This window comes from Scyliorhinus canicula, chromosome 5 (genome assembly GCF_902713615.1).
Source record: "Scyliorhinus canicula chromosome 5, sScyCan1.1, whole genome shotgun sequence".
Lineage (NCBI taxonomy): Eukaryota > Metazoa > Chordata > Chondrichthyes > Carcharhiniformes > Scyliorhinidae > Scyliorhinus > Scyliorhinus canicula.
This window is the reverse complement of record NC_052150.1, coordinates 61,854,406-61,871,619: the sequence shown is the minus strand read 5'-3', so window position 1 is coordinate 61,871,619 and position 17,214 is coordinate 61,854,406. Positions and strand designations below refer to the sequence as shown.

General features: G+C 44.5%; 1 protein-coding gene across 1 annotated transcript in view; it reads left to right on the top strand.

Annotated features, from left to right (window-relative positions):
- Positions 1 to 9,178, top strand: part of LOC119966019 (inactive ubiquitin thioesterase OTULINL-like) — a 108,684-nt gene extending 99,506 nt beyond the window's left edge. The window contains exons 6-8 of the mRNA XM_038797161.1: positions 706 to 831; positions 6,966 to 7,235; positions 8,729 to 9,178. Coding sequence (XP_038653089.1) covers positions 706 to 831; positions 6,966 to 7,235; positions 8,729 to 8,908 — 576 coding nt within the window. The 3' untranslated portion in view covers positions 8,909 to 9,178. The remainder of the gene's footprint in view (positions 1 to 705; positions 832 to 6,965; positions 7,236 to 8,728) is intronic.
- Positions 9,179 to 17,214: the final 8,036 nt, after the last annotated feature.

The following is a 17,214-nucleotide window of genomic DNA, read 5'->3' as shown; positions in this document are numbered from 1 at the left end:
CAGCCGACGTCATCATCGGCGCATGTGCCGTAGGGGCGGTCTCTTCCGCCTCCGCCATGGTGGAGGCAGTGACAGCGGCGGAAGAAAAAGAGTGCCCCCATGGCACAGGCCTGCCCGCCGATCGGTGGGCCCCGATCACGGGCCAGGCAACCGTGGAGGCAACCCCCGGGGTCCGATCGCCCTGCTCTCCCCCCCCCCCGGGGGCCCGCTCGCGCCGCCAAAAGCGCCGGCACCAGAGGTGGTTTAAACCACGTCGGCGGGAGAGGCCTGACAGCGGCGGGACTTCGGCCCATCACGGGCCGGAGGATTGCCGCGGGGGGGGCACGCCGATCGGCGGGGTGTGATTCCCGCTCCTGCCGATTCCCGGGTGGCAGAGAATTCTGGCCACGGCGGGGGTGGGATTTACGCCGGCCCCGGGCGATACCCCAACCCTGCAGGGGGTCGGAGAATTCCGCCCTAGAGGTCAAGCACCACATGTATTTTTGATCCTGGCTGGTATGTAACAAATATTATAAACATTTATGAGGTATGATCGATTATGTCCTGTCTGTAATACAAGTACAGCCGACAAATTTTCTGTATAACTATTTTGAAAACTGACATTTTAATCATTACTCCTAAACTGTCTTAAAATATTTATTTGATAGTTGAAATGTAAGAAAAGAGAATTTTTGTTGATTTTTTTTTGTTTAACTGCATTTCTAGATTCCTGAAAAAATATTTACACAAGGCTGCAACTGGTTACAGCAGTACAGTTTTGGTCCTGAGAAATATACAGGGAATAATGTATTTGGAAAATTACGCAAATACCTGGAATTGTTTAAAGAGCAGGTAAAGTGTTTGTGTGCAAATAAAGATTGCCTAGAGAGTAATGAAAGAAAGGAAGGAATTGCAATTATACAGTGCATTTCATCTTCAAAATGCTTTTCAACAAATCAGTTATATGAACATATGAATTAGGAGCAGGAGTAGGCCACTCGGCCCCTCGAACCTCTCCAATAAAATCATGGATGCTCTGCTTGCAACTTCAATCCCAAATTCCTGCCTACCCCTGATAACCTTTCAGCCCCTTGTTAATCAAGAATCCATCTAGATCTGCGTTGAAAGTATTTAAAGACTCTGCTTCCACTGTCTTTTGGAGAAGTGAGTTCCAGAGACTCACGACATTTGAAGGAAAAAATAATTCTCCTCATCTTCATCTGAAATGAGTAACCCCTTATTTTTAAACAGTGACCCCTAGTTTTAATAATAATAATAATAGTAATCTAATAATCTTTATTATTGTCACAAGTAGGCTTACAATAACACAGTAATGAAGTTACTGTGAAAATCCTCTAGTCGACACACTCGGGTGTCTGTTCGGGTACACTGAGGGAGAATTCAGAATGTCAAATTCACCTAACAAGCACATCTTTCGGGACTTGTGGTAGGAAACCGGAGCACCCGGCGGAAACCCACGCAGACACAGGGAGAACGTGCAGACTCAGCACAGGCAGTGACCCAAGCCAGGAATCGAATCTGGGACCGTGACGCTGTGAAGCAACAGTGCTAACCACTGTGCTACCGTTCTAGATTCTCTTACAAGAGTAAACATGCTATCCACATCTATCCTGTCAATACCCCTCAGGATCTTAAAGGCTTTGATCAATTCTCCTCTTACTCTCCTGAATTCTAGTGAATACAACACGAACCTCCACAACTTATGCTCAGAAGACGACCCACCCAATTCTGGTATTAGTCTAGTAAACCTTTTCTGAACTGCTTCTAACGCACTTACATATTTCCTTCATACTGTGCAGGGGCAGCACGGTAGCATTGTGGATAGCACAATTGCTTGTCTGTGCGGAGTCTGCACATCCTCCCGTGTGTGCGTGGGTTTCCTCCGGGTGCTCCGGTTTCCTCCCACAGTCCAAAGATGTGCAGGTTAGGTGGATTGGCCATACTAAATTGCCCTTAATGTCCAAAATTGCCCTTAGTGTTGGGTGGGGCTACTGGGTTATGGGGATAGGGTGGAGGTGTTGACCTTTTGTCGGGTGCTCTTTCCAAGAGCCGGTGCAGACTCGATGGGCCGAATTACCTCCTTCTGCACTGTAAATTCTATGCAAAAAAATACTCCAGATGTGGCATCACCAATGCCCTGTACAGCTGGAGCATAACCTCTACTTTTGTAATTGATTCTCCTCACAATTTTTGTGATTGATGCACTAGGACACCCAGATCCCTCTGCACCTCAGAACTCTGCAATCTCTCATTATTTAGATAATAAACTTACTTTTTATTCTTCCTGCCAAAATGGACAATTTCACATATGTGCACATTATACTCTCATTTGCTAGATTTTTGTCCATTCACTTAACCTATCTATGTCCTTTTGTCGCCACTTTACATCCTCTTCAGAACTTGCTTGCTTCCCTATCTATCTTTGTGTCATCAGCAAATTTAGCAAACGTACCTTCAGTTCCTTCATCCAAGTCATTTATATAATTTGTAAAAAGTTAAGGCCTTAGCACTGATCCCTGTGGCACACAATTGTCATATCCTGCCAACCAGAAAAAAACCCATTTATGCTAACTCTGTATCCTGTTAGTTCGCCAATCTTCAATCCATGCCATGTAACCCCCTACACCATGTGCTTTTATTTTGCGCAATAACCTTTGATGTGGCACCCTATTAACTGCATTTAGGAATTCAATTAATTTTGAAGTGTAGTCACTGATGTTTTGTAGGCAAATCTGGCAGCCAACAAAGCTAGACTAACAGCAATGAGATAAATGATTAGTTAATGCATATGTTTAGAATTCATTTTGTGCAAACTGTAAAATGAGTTGAAGCAACCTGACAGTTCCAGTAGTGTAGTTCTCATTATTTCACCAGAAGATCACCAAGTTTAGAATAGGTCATGCATGGAAATAAGTCTGAAGATCCACTTTCTCTCTCTCCGGAGAATTGAAATGAAATGAAAGTCGCTTATTGTCACAAGTAGGCTTCAAATGAAGTTATTGTGAAAAGCCCTTAGTCGCCATGTTCTGGCGCCTGTTCAGGGAGACTGGTACGGGAATTGAACCTACACTGCTGGTCTGCTTTAAAAGCCAGCTATTTAGCCCTGTGCTAAACCAGCCCCAGAATTTTTGTCACCGCTTCAAAAAACGAGCTGTAACATTGAGGACCGAATTCGGCCTATCGTATCTGCACCGACCCTCTGAAAGAGCACTCCACTCAAGCTCACTCCCCCGCCCTATCCCAATCACTCCTTAACCTAACCTAACCTACACATCTTTTGAACACTGAGGAGCAATTCAGAATGGCCAATCCATCTAACCTGCACATCTTTGGACTATGGGAGGAAACTGGAGCACCCGGTGGAAACCCACGCAGACACGGGGAGAATGTGCAAACTCCACACAGTCACCCGAGGCTGGAATTGAACCTGGATCCCTGGCGCTGTGAGGAAGCAGTGCTAGCCACTGTGCTATCCCATAGTCTCCTTTTAGTATGTAAATAAATTCATATTCAATTTAAGCTCTTTATCACTTCCTGTTAGATGTTTGACTTTGTCTCCTTTTCTTAATTTGCCTCTAACACTGGTTTTTCAATGTCTTATCTGTGTCTTACTAGCTTCCTTTTCCTTCAGTAATGTTCCATTAAACCCTAGCTGACTGCTGTTTACTTTTTATTAACTTTAGGATCTGTTTAATTATATCCTAAACGAACTCTGCTTTTCTATTCCTTTTAAAGCTTCACCATTTATTGTATATTTCTCCATTCGTCCAACTAAAATTATATTTCTTCACAACACATTTTATCTTGCATCTGTTTGGCCAATTTACTAAGCCACATGTGTCCTGAAGTTGCTGATATTTCCAGTATTTTCTGTTTTTATTATTGATGTTAGGCTGACTGATTTTGTGGTTACTCTGTACCCTTTCAGCACTTCTTAAACAGAGGTGTTGCATTGGCTGCGGTCCTTGACACAATTTCCATATACAGTGATGTTTGCAAAATAGTGATCAACATCTTTTTTAGAAGTACTGTGGGATAATTTCCCAAACCAATTGCGAAATATTGTGTCAGTGGATCGTCCTGCCTCTAGGATTTGGGTTCAAATTCAGGACAGGGTAATTAATGTTTGCTGGCGCTAAGGGACTCTGCAGAGCATAAATCTGTCCTGAACTCAGCAACAACTTTCATTTACGTTGCAGTTTTTACATAGGAAAACATCCCAAGGCACCTCGCCTGTTCATCAGTTATAAGTAAGCAATTAAGACTGCTAGATGCACTCTTACCTTTTATTTTCTGTAATGTCCTGGTCCTCTTTAGCAGTAGATTTATATTTTCTTTCCTGACCTAAAGTCGTCCTCTGTGCCAGATGAGAATCTGGGATTTTCATTCCTTCCTTTATGTTGACCGCCTTGTAGGAAATTGCATTACCAGACGCAATCTCAAATAATCTTTCTTTGGAGTTCTTTTGGTCCAACCTTTGGCAGAAGCGACTGCTGCATCATTATCTTCTGAATTCCGAAGTAATGAGCAGTGTTGCTGTGAAAGACCACAGGAGGTGTGGGTAATGGAACAGATGTCACATTTGAGAAGTAGCATCTGAGGTCAGGGATTAGCCTCTTTGGTGAGGGTGGATAGAAATAGCTGTACTGTACACCTGTGCGGGCAACAGCTTACTTGAAATGGGAAGGCTTTCATTCCTCGTTACCAAGTCTCGAAAGACGTTCTTGTTAGTTGAATTGGACATTCTGAATTCTCCCTCAGTGTACCCGAACAGGCGCTGGAATGTGACGACTAGGGGCTTTTCACAGTATCTTCATTGCAGTGCTACTTGTGACACTAATAAAGATTATTATTCGATTATTATTATTAATATTTCTCAAATTAGTTCATCTTGACTGTCTAACAGTAGGATTTTACTTCTGTATCATGAGCTGGGGCTTTCCATTCCTGACCAAAGTCCCGTGGCAGGGGCGGGAACCGGGAGTGTTCCGCGCTGCAGAGGCCGATGGGGGCTCGTGTAATGCTGGACTAATTAATTATGCAATTATGGGTTTCCCGACCTATTTCATGGGGGCGGGCTGAATGATACGTGCCCTGCCCTCATATCCAAGCGCCATCTTTAAACAGCACCCTGACATCTACCTCTGTCACGATCCCACCATATAAGGAGATGGCCTGGCGATCCCAGGGGGCTCCCAGGATAAGTGATGCTTCCCTCAATGCGCTTCTCAATGCAGAGGAGGCCAAGAGGGGCATCCTGCACCCTGAAGATGGAAGGAAGAGGTTGAGCTGTGTGACCAGCCCTGCATGGGAGGAAATCGCCAGGGTGGTCAGTGCCCATGGCTTCCACTGGAGGACCACCCTGCAGTTCTAGAAATTGATAAATTACCATCCATGCTGCCATGGTAAGTGAATCCTCAACTGGTCACATTCACCTCACTGAATGGTAGAGGGGACATGGGGCCTCAGTGGAGCCCATGCATAAAAGGGCTACTAATGTGACACAGTAATGCCTCATAGCCCCACGGCGGTTTATCTAATCTGCAGGTGGAGAGGATGGGGGTGATGAAGGGAAGGATTAAGCACTGACAATATCAGCTAGCACCACTAATGACCTGCTCTCATAGCCATTTTTATTTGCATGGGCTCGCCCCTTTAGAGGGCAACCTGCAGTGCAACATTCACATGGCACAAAATCCACAGTCCACAGCAGGATACTTGACTCACCTCTATCTGCCCCCATACGGAATCTGGGTCACTGCACCACCCCAACACCTCGCAGTGGTGGCTCGTTCGCCTGAGGCTTCTGCCGGAGTGTATGATGGGCCATATCCAACTCTGGAGGGGACACCAGCAACCCCTCTGCCACCATCTTCCAAAACATCTGCGAAAAGTATGCAGTTGGATTCAGGCCCTCCACAGCCTCTGGCACCTCAACAACCCTGAGGTTTTGTCTCCTTGACCAATTCTCCAGTTATCTACCTTCGCTCTCAGATTGTTGTTCTTTTCCGCCACCGTTGAGATCACAGCCTCCAGCAAGATGATTTTATCACTGTGCCGCAACAGCCACCGCCTATTTAAACACCTCGCCATGCTCCTTTACAGCCTCCGAAGTCCTCTCCAACGTCTCACAAACACCTCCTCAATCGACTCGCGCAGTGTTGAGCATCACCCTAACTCTCAAAATGCTTCTCAAATTGCTTTTTGAACTCGATGGCCAGTACCACCATTAACATATCTGCTATGATCGGGCGACCCCAGCTGCCTGACCAGCCGCTGCCATCTCAACCGGAAACCTCCGAGTCAGTTGAAGAATTTTCAACTGCTGACCTCTTAGTTGTGGACCGTTTTGACATAATTCTCCTCTAGGACCCCTCTACTATCTTATATGAAGAGATTGTCCACCGAATAACCCCAAGAACCAGGCAAAAGCGGCCAAAAAACAAGTAACTTTGCAGGAGCTACCTAACGGTTGTCCTCCTCCGACATGCCACCACTGGACATCCGGCCCACCGTTGCCTGAGGCCTTTATCTTTCACTTTTTCCAAGCTGTCCAGGCCTCCTTGTAGCTGAGTCCCAACACGTCTATGCCACGTTGGTACAGACGTGTTCCTGACCGATATGATATCCCGTTGGTAGTGTGGATAATTGGATCGGTGGCGCAATTCTGGCCGGGCCTTCACTTGTGTTCCATGAACAGAATGCAAAAGAACTTGCCGCCTCTGGCGAGAAAGGCGATCTGCCATGACTGGTTGGAGGGCACATTCTCATCGTCATTTCATGCTGGCGGGTAACCTATTCTTCAGCTCCTGCCGCTTTGTCCACCTGCTGCTGTTGGGACTGGAAAATTCCAGCATGTTAATAAACTGAGGAGGGAATAGAGTTGGTCAATTAGATCTGTTTGATAGGTCACCATATAAATCAATTTGTTGCACTTTGATTAAAACCTCTTCATTTTGTTCCAGTGGATCAACATTTATGGGATTAAAGACTATGCAAAAAGAACAGACATGTGTCTGAATTTGTTCAGTGAGCAGGAGAATGAATACAAGATGTTCGAAGCCATGAAATTTCTGATGCTGTGCGATGTGGTTGAGCTTCATGAGAACATGAGAAATGGAGAAGACGTTCCCAGCTTTTGTGATTTTTTCTTTGCTCGTGATTCTTCACCTGATCCTTTAAGTTTCATGATGAACCATCTCAACAACGTTGGTGACACAGGTGGACTGGAACAGGTATGTAGTGGTTAGGACTCTCCACAAACTTTCTTTATTTGTGTACACACATTTTCTTTATTGCGTAATTCTGAAGGTGAATCTGCTTTCCCAATAGATAAACCATACAAATTGGGGTGATGTATTAAATGGAATAGTGAGCCTCGGGGGTTAATTGACCATTCCATAGTCTGATATGCCTAACACTATAATTACGGACAGTACAACATCACATTTCAGGCAAATAATATCAGCCATGTCAGACATGTTTTTATCATGGTGATCTGCTAATTTGATTCATAATCAAATAAAATTATTTACAGCAGTCAGCAATACAAATGAGGTATTGGTGTAGAATATTAGATGTCTGGAGATCATTTGCAAGAGATTAACTAAATAAGCACATCTTTGTTCCACGCTGGTATATAATTTTCTCACTTTTGATTCAACGTCTGGTTCCATTTACAGCATCACAGTTCCTGCCTTGTAATTTGTATGTTAAAGAAAGTATTTGCATTTGTTCATCACTGAGTGACAGGACCAGCTGGTAGACAGGGAAAGGGGTGAAACTTCAAATTGTATTTCTTTATTTGAAATGAAGCAACATTGTGTGGAGGGAAGGAAATTACATCAGCATGACTAAGCGGCTAAGATTGGATCCTTGAGATATTCCTGAGATGGTGAGGGGCCATGAACAGAAGCTATGGCGGGAGATGTACTGTGGTGAGCATGGAATCCAACAAGGGATTTCACACCAAGCTGTACAAGTTACTTTGACAAAGGGTCACCTGGACTCAAAACATTGGCTATTTTCTCTCCCTACAGATGCTGCCAGACCTGCTGAGATTTTCCAGCATTTTCTCTTTGATTTCCGATTACAGCATCTGCAGTAGTTTGTTTTTATTTTGTACAAGTGGAGAGTGTGACTAGAGGTATTACGGTAACTAGCAATGCCGAGACACCATTGGTGGAGAAGGCTCGCTGCTCATTGGCCCAATTGTATGTAACACTAGTCACCCATTGGCTAGAGCTGTAAGGTAGCTCCGCCCTGTAAGGCGGGATATAAGAGCCCGTGTGTTCCCCACAGCTCCCTTTCTGTACCTGAGCTGCTGGGGAAACATCTTGTCTATTAAAGCCTTCAGTTCGGACTACAACTTCGCTTCTGTGGTCAATTGATAGTGCATCAGAGAGGAAGCTTTAGAGAAGGAGAATATGATTGACAATACGAAGGCTGCATAAAGGTGGAGTTGAGATAATGCACCATGGTGATTGTCCTGCAGAATGGAACTTGTGACTTTTGGAGAGAAATGGAAGGCTAAATATTGGGTGGTTGGTAGTAGTGAGGAAAAAGGGATGGGTAATTTATTTGTAGAGAGAGAAAAAACAATGCATGAAGGATAATTGTTGTAGGCTAACATTTCAATAATACTTTAAATAAAATCTTCTCTCTAAAAGTTGAAATTATTATTTCTCTTCTGTGTGTGTGTTTGTTTATTTATTTCTCCATCTTCTAGATTGAAATGTTTCTCCTTGGATTCACATTTCATTTGAAGATCAGAACCTTCAGACTCTATAAGTATGGCACTGAAGAATTTGAATCCTGTTATCAAGCAGATTGCCATAGAGAATGGTATGAAGTTATCCTTCTAACTGAAGATGACCGACATTACAATGTTCCCATTAACTGGATCTGAATTACATTACTGAGATTGTGAGGGAATGATTTGTCTGTATTTTGGGTATTTATATTGGCTTAATGCGGCTATGATAATCATTGTATCCAACTTTGTAGCAACCAAGTTTATTATTTTAACTTTTATTGAAACATTTTTGAATATACTTGTAGTTTTGCAAAATGCAGCAAGTCTAAAGGTATCCAGCAAAATACAAATCTTGACCTAAATAATGAAAAACTCAAACCTGTAAACAAAACAAACATTATATAAAGAGTGAGACAATTTATATTTTATATCTTTTTTCCGCCGTTTTTCCCTGTCCCGTCCCCTCCCCTCCTCCCTCCTACTGAAACATTCCACCCTCTGGTACACATAAGCTTAGACACTGTTACCCTAATGCTGCCGGCAAAGGTCACTGGATAATCAGGGTGGTACAGTGGACTAGCATTGGTGCCTCATAGCGCCAATGACCCGGGTTCAATTCTGGCCTGGGTAACTCTGAAGTTTGCACATTTTACCCATGTCTGCGTGGGTTTCCTCCCAAAGATGTGCAGGTTCGGTGGATTGACCACACTAAATTGTCCCTTAGTGTCCAGGGATGTGTAGATTCGGTTAAGGGTTTATAGGGGTAGGGTGGGAGAATGGGCTTGGGTGGAGTGCTTTTTCAGAGGGTCGGTGCAGAATCAATGGGCCGAATTGCTCCCTCCTGCACTGCAGGGTTTCTATGTATTCTATGTAAACAAGGAATATTTTTGGAGGGGGTGGAAAGAGGTCATAACAACAGAACTTCTGGAAAGCTCTGTATTCTGGAGCTTCGCATCATCCAAAAGCAAGTCTGTCCTCTATACAAATGAAACTACACTGCACCTGCTCCACTCCGAGCAAGTGGTGCCAAGAGACCCTCTCCTTCATGTTTAATGTGCTGCTGCTCCTCCTCCAGAAAACCCTATTAAGCGAGGACCAATAAATCTATTCAGTGTGACTCAGTGACAATTGAGGTGATTCCCCACCAACTTTAGTAAAGTGGACTGAACACCGTCAAAGTGATTTGCATTAATTTAGGCAGAGGTTCTTGAACTATTTTTGGATGCACCATGGAAACTTGTCTTCTCTAACTTCAGACAGTACTATGGTGAATCGTGCTGGGTGGAGGGGACGGGGAGTGGTGGAGAATACATCATTCTCTTTCCTTTATATTTTTTTCTCTGCTTCTGACAAATAACTAAATTTCAGGGGTGAGATAAGGATGACTACCCTCAACATTGGACTAAGTGTAGCATCAAAGAGTCCTGATAAAACTGAAGTCAGTGGAGATTGGCAGGAACCTCTGGAGTAATATCTAGCACAAAGGAAGATGGTTCGTCCTGTTGCAAACCAATCATCTTAGCAGCAGGAGATTACTGTAGGAGCTCCTTGGGGTCCAGTTATTTTCACCTCCTTAATTAATGGCCTTTCCTTCATAGGGTTAGAAATGGGATGGTTGCTACTGATTGTGTCATATTCAGCACTATTACCTCAGGTGTAGTATTCAGCATCATTATCTCGGGTATTAAGCAGCATATGCCACCATGCAACGAGACCTGGACAATATCCAGTTTGGGCAAGAATCATTAATGCTGTACACTGCCAGTCAATAAACATTTTCAACAGGTTAGTCTAATCACCTCCCCTTTCAATATTGCCATCAATATCCTGGGGTAACAATTGACTAGAGCTCAACTGGAACAGCCATGCCAATACCAGATTAGGCTGCGTATTCTACAGTGAGTGATTCATCTCCTGACTCCCAATGCCTCTCCACAACCAACAAAATAAGTCGGGCGTTTTTTGCCTTTCCATTTCAGCTGCAACAATATTCAAGAAGATCAACGTTGTCCAGGATAAAAAATGGCAGTCTGTTCACTACCTTAAATAACTACACCCTCCAGCACCGGCACACCATCGTTGTAACGTATACTATCTAGAGGATACACTGCAGCAACTTGATGCTTTTTCAACAACACTTCCCAAATCTGCAATCTCCAGCACTCAGAAGTACAATTGCAGCATGGAGACACCTTCACTTCCAAGTTTCCCTCCAAGTGGCAAACCATCCAAATTGGACATATAGCCATATAGACTGCAGCAGTTCAAGAAGGTAGTTTAACTTCTCATGTGCAACTAGGAATGGGTAATAAATGATAGCCTTGTTAGTGACACGGATATCCCAGAATGATTAATTTTAAAAGTTAATAGCATCAATTACAATTCAAAACTGGTGTATGATAATGGAAAATTTTGACTCAATATGAGCATATATTTATGTGAGGCAATGCATAAAATAAGACTCCTTTGTCTTTATGATATTCGGAGAATGTAACCCCTACAAGCAAAGCTTCCAACTTCCAGGTTCCAGGGGCTGGTTTAGCTCACTCGGCTAAATCGCTGGCTTTTCAAGCAGGACAGCAGCACGGTTCGATTCCCGTACCAGCCTCCCCGGACAGGCGCCGGAATGTGGCGACTAGGGGCTTTTCACAGTAACTTCATTGAAGCCTACTCGTGACAATAAGCGATTTTCATTTTTTTCAACTAATGTTATATTAATAATAATTAGAAGAAAATGAGTTATTGGTGATCATCTGTTTGACACTTCTCAAATCAAATGTTCACCTATAATTCCAATTTGTAATAGTATAATTAGATACAAAAAGCAAACAAATAAACAGATTTTAATTATCTTATCAGAACTAAGCAAAGTTTTGCATTGAGATATTTTCTGACAGTTTCATGAAATATCAGTGGGTGCAGTATTTGGTTTCAGGGCTATATTCTGGAATTCTAGACATGTAGAATATAATTATATTTAATAATGTAAAACAGGCTATTGAAGCCTCAGATACTCCTTCTGCAGATGTATAAGTTACTGCACTTCAGTTACAGAGTTGGCAGACTCGGGGAAACTTTTTTCAAGCTCAAATACAACAATGGAAATATTGTATTAAAGTTGCTCAAACACAAAGAATATATTTATTACTGTAATAATGTCAGAAAGAGCCTTCACCACCCCTCTAATTCGCTCTTTAAACTTATTTGTCGCTCCAACAGCTTTTGCTCTTTTAAAAAAAAGAAATATCAAATTACCCATCTAATTTTAACATCAGAGTTGCTTGTGAAGTGCAAATTGTTGTGCACTACCAAAATAAATACCTGAAGTATAATTTTTTAAGATATTTTAAATGTGGCACATTGTGGGTTAGCAACCTTACTGCATCAAACATCTACTTTTTAATTTTGGCAGGAGGAAAGATGATTTCTGAAAAAGCATTTAGGCTGCATCAAATAAGGAACATTTCTGGAGTTTTTAATATTAGATAGGCACGATCTACTTGAATGCAAACAGAGTCCCGTGGCGCAATTATCCGATTGTCCCAGTGCTCCACACAATCGAACAGCCATTCAGGTAGATTGGGAGCCTCAGGAGTAACACTCAGCCGAGGCTACACAGACTTGTTTTCAGAAGGAGATCGGCACGCCATTTTTAAAAAACGTCCTGATCTCTCGACCCCCAAGCCCTAACTCCCCTCGGCCCACCCCGCACCAGCACAGGGCACCACCAGGCCCGATCTGCAGCATGGGAAAAATGCCAGCCTGGCACTTTGGCACTGGTACCCTGACAATGCCACCTTGGCAATGCGAGGCTGGCACACAGGCAGCACAGCCAGGGATCTAGGATAGCAGTGCCAGTGTGCCTGGGTGGCATCAGCAGTTCCAGGGTGCCAACCTACCCAGAAGGCAAGCACCTGGGGGCCTACAATTCCCTTGGAAACCCCCACTAATGGCGTTCCGCCTGGTCCCCATTTGTGAGGACCAGCACTGAAAGGCGCATGCCCAAGATCTCCAAGGCGAGGGAGTTAGATCCCATGCCTTGGCTGAATCGTGGGAATGCATATTAGAGTGAGACTAGCTGAAAACTAACAACATTGTTTATATGAGAGTTGACTGGAATTATTAAATTAGGGCCAAGGGCCTGTTCCTGGGCTGTATTGTTCTTAATTCTTTGCCTAACTCTAATATGCAGATTTGCTAAGGATTCACAGTACGACGTCTCGCAAGATCTCGTTGGGCGCGGCAAGCAGGGTAGATCCTGGAATAGGAATCTTCTGGTATCTACTGCTCGCTGCCTTTCAGGTGTAACGTGGCCGGTAGATCTCGCCCATAGTAAGTGTGATTTTAAAAATTGGTTGCTGTAGTTTGAAGGGAATCCTTTTAATTGTCAGGAGGGTGACCAGTATGAAAACTGACAACATTGTTTATAAGAGAATTGGCTGGAATTCTTTAATTCGGTCGGAAACTAATTATGTCAAGGTTTGCTTGGCTGCTAGCTGGGTAGTCTCTCTTGGAGGAGTCCATTATCTTTAACGCAGAACTGTTTGAAGGAAATGCTTGACGTCTGAACTTAAGGGAGAGGCAGACAGGATAATTGGTTTAATACCTCATCCAATGCTTGGCAATTCTAATAATTCAGCATTCCCGCAGTACTGCACTGAAATCTCAGCCACTGTACATTCCGAGCACCTTTTTTACCCATGTCCTGATCCCTCTAATACCACGAGGACAAACTAAACTTCAAGGGCAGGATTTTCCAGATGGCAGGGTTGTCACCTGAAAAGTTGGAGGGGAACCCATCCCCACTGCTTGTGGCAGACGATCAGTCATTTAATACTAGGGTAGAAGTTCAGCCTCAAAGAGCAGCCGGCCAATCTGATTGACCAGCAGCTCTGTAATCCCTGTGGTACCAGCAGCAACGCAGACTGGAACTACAAGCTGTCCCCAGATTTTAGACCATCGAGTCCAGGCGAGGTAAGTGCGGGGAGACCCGTAGTGAGAAGTGGAGGTGAGGTGAGGCTTGAAGAACTTGGGAGAGGGCGTGGGGAGGGAGTACCCAGGCGGTAGAACTTAGTGAGCAGGTCACTTAAGATGGAAAGGGAGCCCTTGAGGCCAGCCCCTTTTTAAGCTTGAGGCCCAAGCAGGGTCACATGCTGAGCTTACCCACTGCCCCTAAACTCCTCCACCCAGTCTCAAAATTAAGCTGAGAAGTAGCCCGACTGGGACAAAGACAAGAGGCTCACCTACCCCCCCCCCCCCCCCCCCCCCCCGTATAAAATTGCAGATAGATTTTGAATGGGCAGGAGGGCCATTCAAGGAAAATTTTGGGTTCCCCAACAGGTGGTTCTAAAATTCTACCCCAAGACGTGTTTTGCTCTGTATTTGTGGTGTTGTTGGCCTGAAATTACCCAGTTGAATGTCAATGATAACTGTGTTGGGCTTTCCTCCTATGTTAAATCTTAACACCAACAGACATCTTCTAATGTTGCATTGTCCATTCAAATAGCATAATACATGGCAGAGATTCAATATGCAAGACAGAAAAATAAATAATTTTGTGCCTTTGATTAAATGACTGCACTTCGAAAGTATTTCATTGGCAGTAAAGCTCTTTGGGATGTCCAAGGGTTTTGAGTGGCACTATATAAATGTAACTTTCCCTTTCCCTTTTTCTTTATGCTTATTGAGGATACATCTGTTCCTTAGACCGTTTCTTTCTTCTCCACATACAACCACACACAATCACTCCTCCCACAAAGGTGTGAAAAAATACTTTTGTATTTAGGATTATATTTTTGAAGGAGTAACCTAAGAGTACTCTTTAGTGGTATCCTGATATTGGTACCAGTGGCACGCTCCGCTCTCAGAGGATCTTTTCGCTTCTTGGTAGGAACTGGGAAAATGTTGATCGCGTTTACCGGTCGCATTGAGCAATGGGGGGTATGATGGGTGGCGGGTGCAGGGCAAGTAAGTGGGAGCCTCTGGGACTTTGGGGAGGATGACAGGTGGAGGTGCTGGAAGGGGGAGCTTTATGGGGGCTGGAGGACCTGAAGACAGGGGTCCCCCAGGGACCTCATAGCAGGGTGTCCACACTTGATGAGAGTGGGGGGGGGGGGGGGGGGGGGGGATGCCCAAGTGTGTGAGGCACCCTTTCAAAATGGTGGCCCGATCTTGGAGTTCTTCCAGCAGAGTGGGCAGAGAGAGAATCGATTTTTGAAGGGAGAGCTGGAAGGTAAGCTGAGTTTTTGATTTTTAACCTACTTTTTCGGAGCTTTTTTTCTTCTCAGAGCAGGAAACCGGAAGTCGTCTGTGGGGAGACCTGGGAAGGTTTGTATTACCCAATAAATTTGAATGGTGAGGAAACTTGAGGTCCGGCTCTGGAACTCAGAAGGGAAGGGGGGAGATTAGGAGAGCACTAGTTATAGGGGACTCAATAGCTAGAGGTACAGACAGGCAGTTCTGTGGGAACAGCGAGACTCTCGGATGGTGCCAGGGTCCATGACATCTCGGATCATGTCTTCAGGATTCTTAAGGGGGAGGGGGAGCAGCCAGAAGTCATGGTACACATTGGTACCAACAACGTAGGTAGGAAAAGGAGTGTGGAGGTAATAAATTAGTTTAGGGAGTTAGGCTGGAAGTTAAAAGCCAGGGCAGAGCCAGGGCAGACAGAGTTGTCATCTCTGGTTTGTTGCCAGTGCCACGTGATAGCGAGGCTAGGAATAGGGAGAGAGTGCAGTTGAACACGTGGCTGCAGGAATGGTGTAGGAGGGAGGGCTTCAGGTATTTGGATAATTGGAGCGCATTCTGGGGAAGGTGGGACCTGTACAAGCAGGATAGGTTGCATCTGAACCAGAGGGGCACCAATATCCTGGGAGGGATGTTTTCCAGTACTCTTTTTGGGAAGGTTTAAACTAATTTGGCACTAATTTAAAACAGATTTGTCGTCCAGCAACTAAGGTAGCCGATGTTCAGAACGTGAAAGCTTGTAGTGAGGCAGTGGGGAAGGTAACACTGACAAAGGAAAGTACTTGCAGGCAAGGAGATGGGTTGAAGTGTGCCTACTTCAATGCAAGAAGCATCAGGAATAACGTGGGTGAACTTAAGGCATGGATCGGTACTTGGGACTACGATGTGGTGGTCATCACGGAAACCTGGATAGAAGAGGGGCAGAAATGGATGTTGGAGGTTCCTGGTTATAGATGTTTCAATAAGATTACAGTAAGAAGTCTTACAACACCAGGTTAAGTCCAACAGGTTTGTTTCAAACACTAGCTTTCGGAGCACTGCTCCTTCCTCAGGTGAATGAAGAGGTATGTTCCAGAAACATATATATAGACAAATTCAAAGATGCCAGACAATGCTTAGAATGCAAACATTTGCAGGTAATCAAGTCTTTACAGATCCAGAGATAGGGGTAACCCTAGGTTAAAGAGGTGTGAATTGTCTCAAACCAGGACGGTTGGTAGGATTTCGCAAGCCCAGGTTGGGGGGGGGGGGGGGGGGGGGGGGGGTGTGAATGTAATGCGACATGAATCCCAGGTCCCGGTTGAGGCCGCACTCATATGTGTGGAACTTGGCTATGAGTTTCTGCTCGGCAGGAAGGATGTGGATGCTTTGGAAAAGGTGCAAAGGAGATTTACCAGGATGTTGCCTGGAATAGGGAGTAGGTCTTACGAGGAAAGGTTGAGGGTGCTAGGCCTTTTCTCATTAGAACGGAGAAGGATGAGGGGCGACTTGATAGAGGTTTATAAGATGATCAGGGGAATAGATAGAGTAGACAGTCAGAGACTTTCCCCCCCGGGTAGAACAAACCATTACAAGGGGACATAAATTTAAGGTGAACGGTGGAAGATAGAGGGGGGATGTCAGAGGTAGGTTCTTTACCCAGAGAGTAGTGGGGGCATGGAATGCACTGCCTGTGGAAGTAGTTGAGTCGGAAACATTGGGATCCTTCAAGCGGCTATTGGATAGGTACATGGATTACGGTAGAATGATGGGGTGTAGATTAATTTGTTCTTAATCTCGGACAAAAGTTCGGCACAACATCGTGGGCGGAAGGGCCTGATCTGTGCTGTATTTTCTATGTTCAGCTCCCCAGTGATGAAAAAATTCTAAGTGTGGTCTAAACAGGTGAGAAACTCCCCATGGCCCAAAACATTGACTAGGTGTCTTTGAATAGCGGTGGGGAACTCTCCCTGGAAAACCCACCTCAAATGAATTTATCCATTAAATTTCCCCTGTTATTTCCACAACTGATTTATATTTTTATGGTTACATTATTTAGTCACGAGCTTTGTACAGTGTATGAAAATTTAGTTGACAACAAAGTAGTTCGTAGAATCATAGAAACCCTACAGTGCAGAAGGAGGCCATTTGGCCCATCAAGTCTGCATCAACCCTCCGAAAGACCAGCCTACCAAGGCCCACTCCCCCGTCGCATCCCCATAACCCCACCTAAC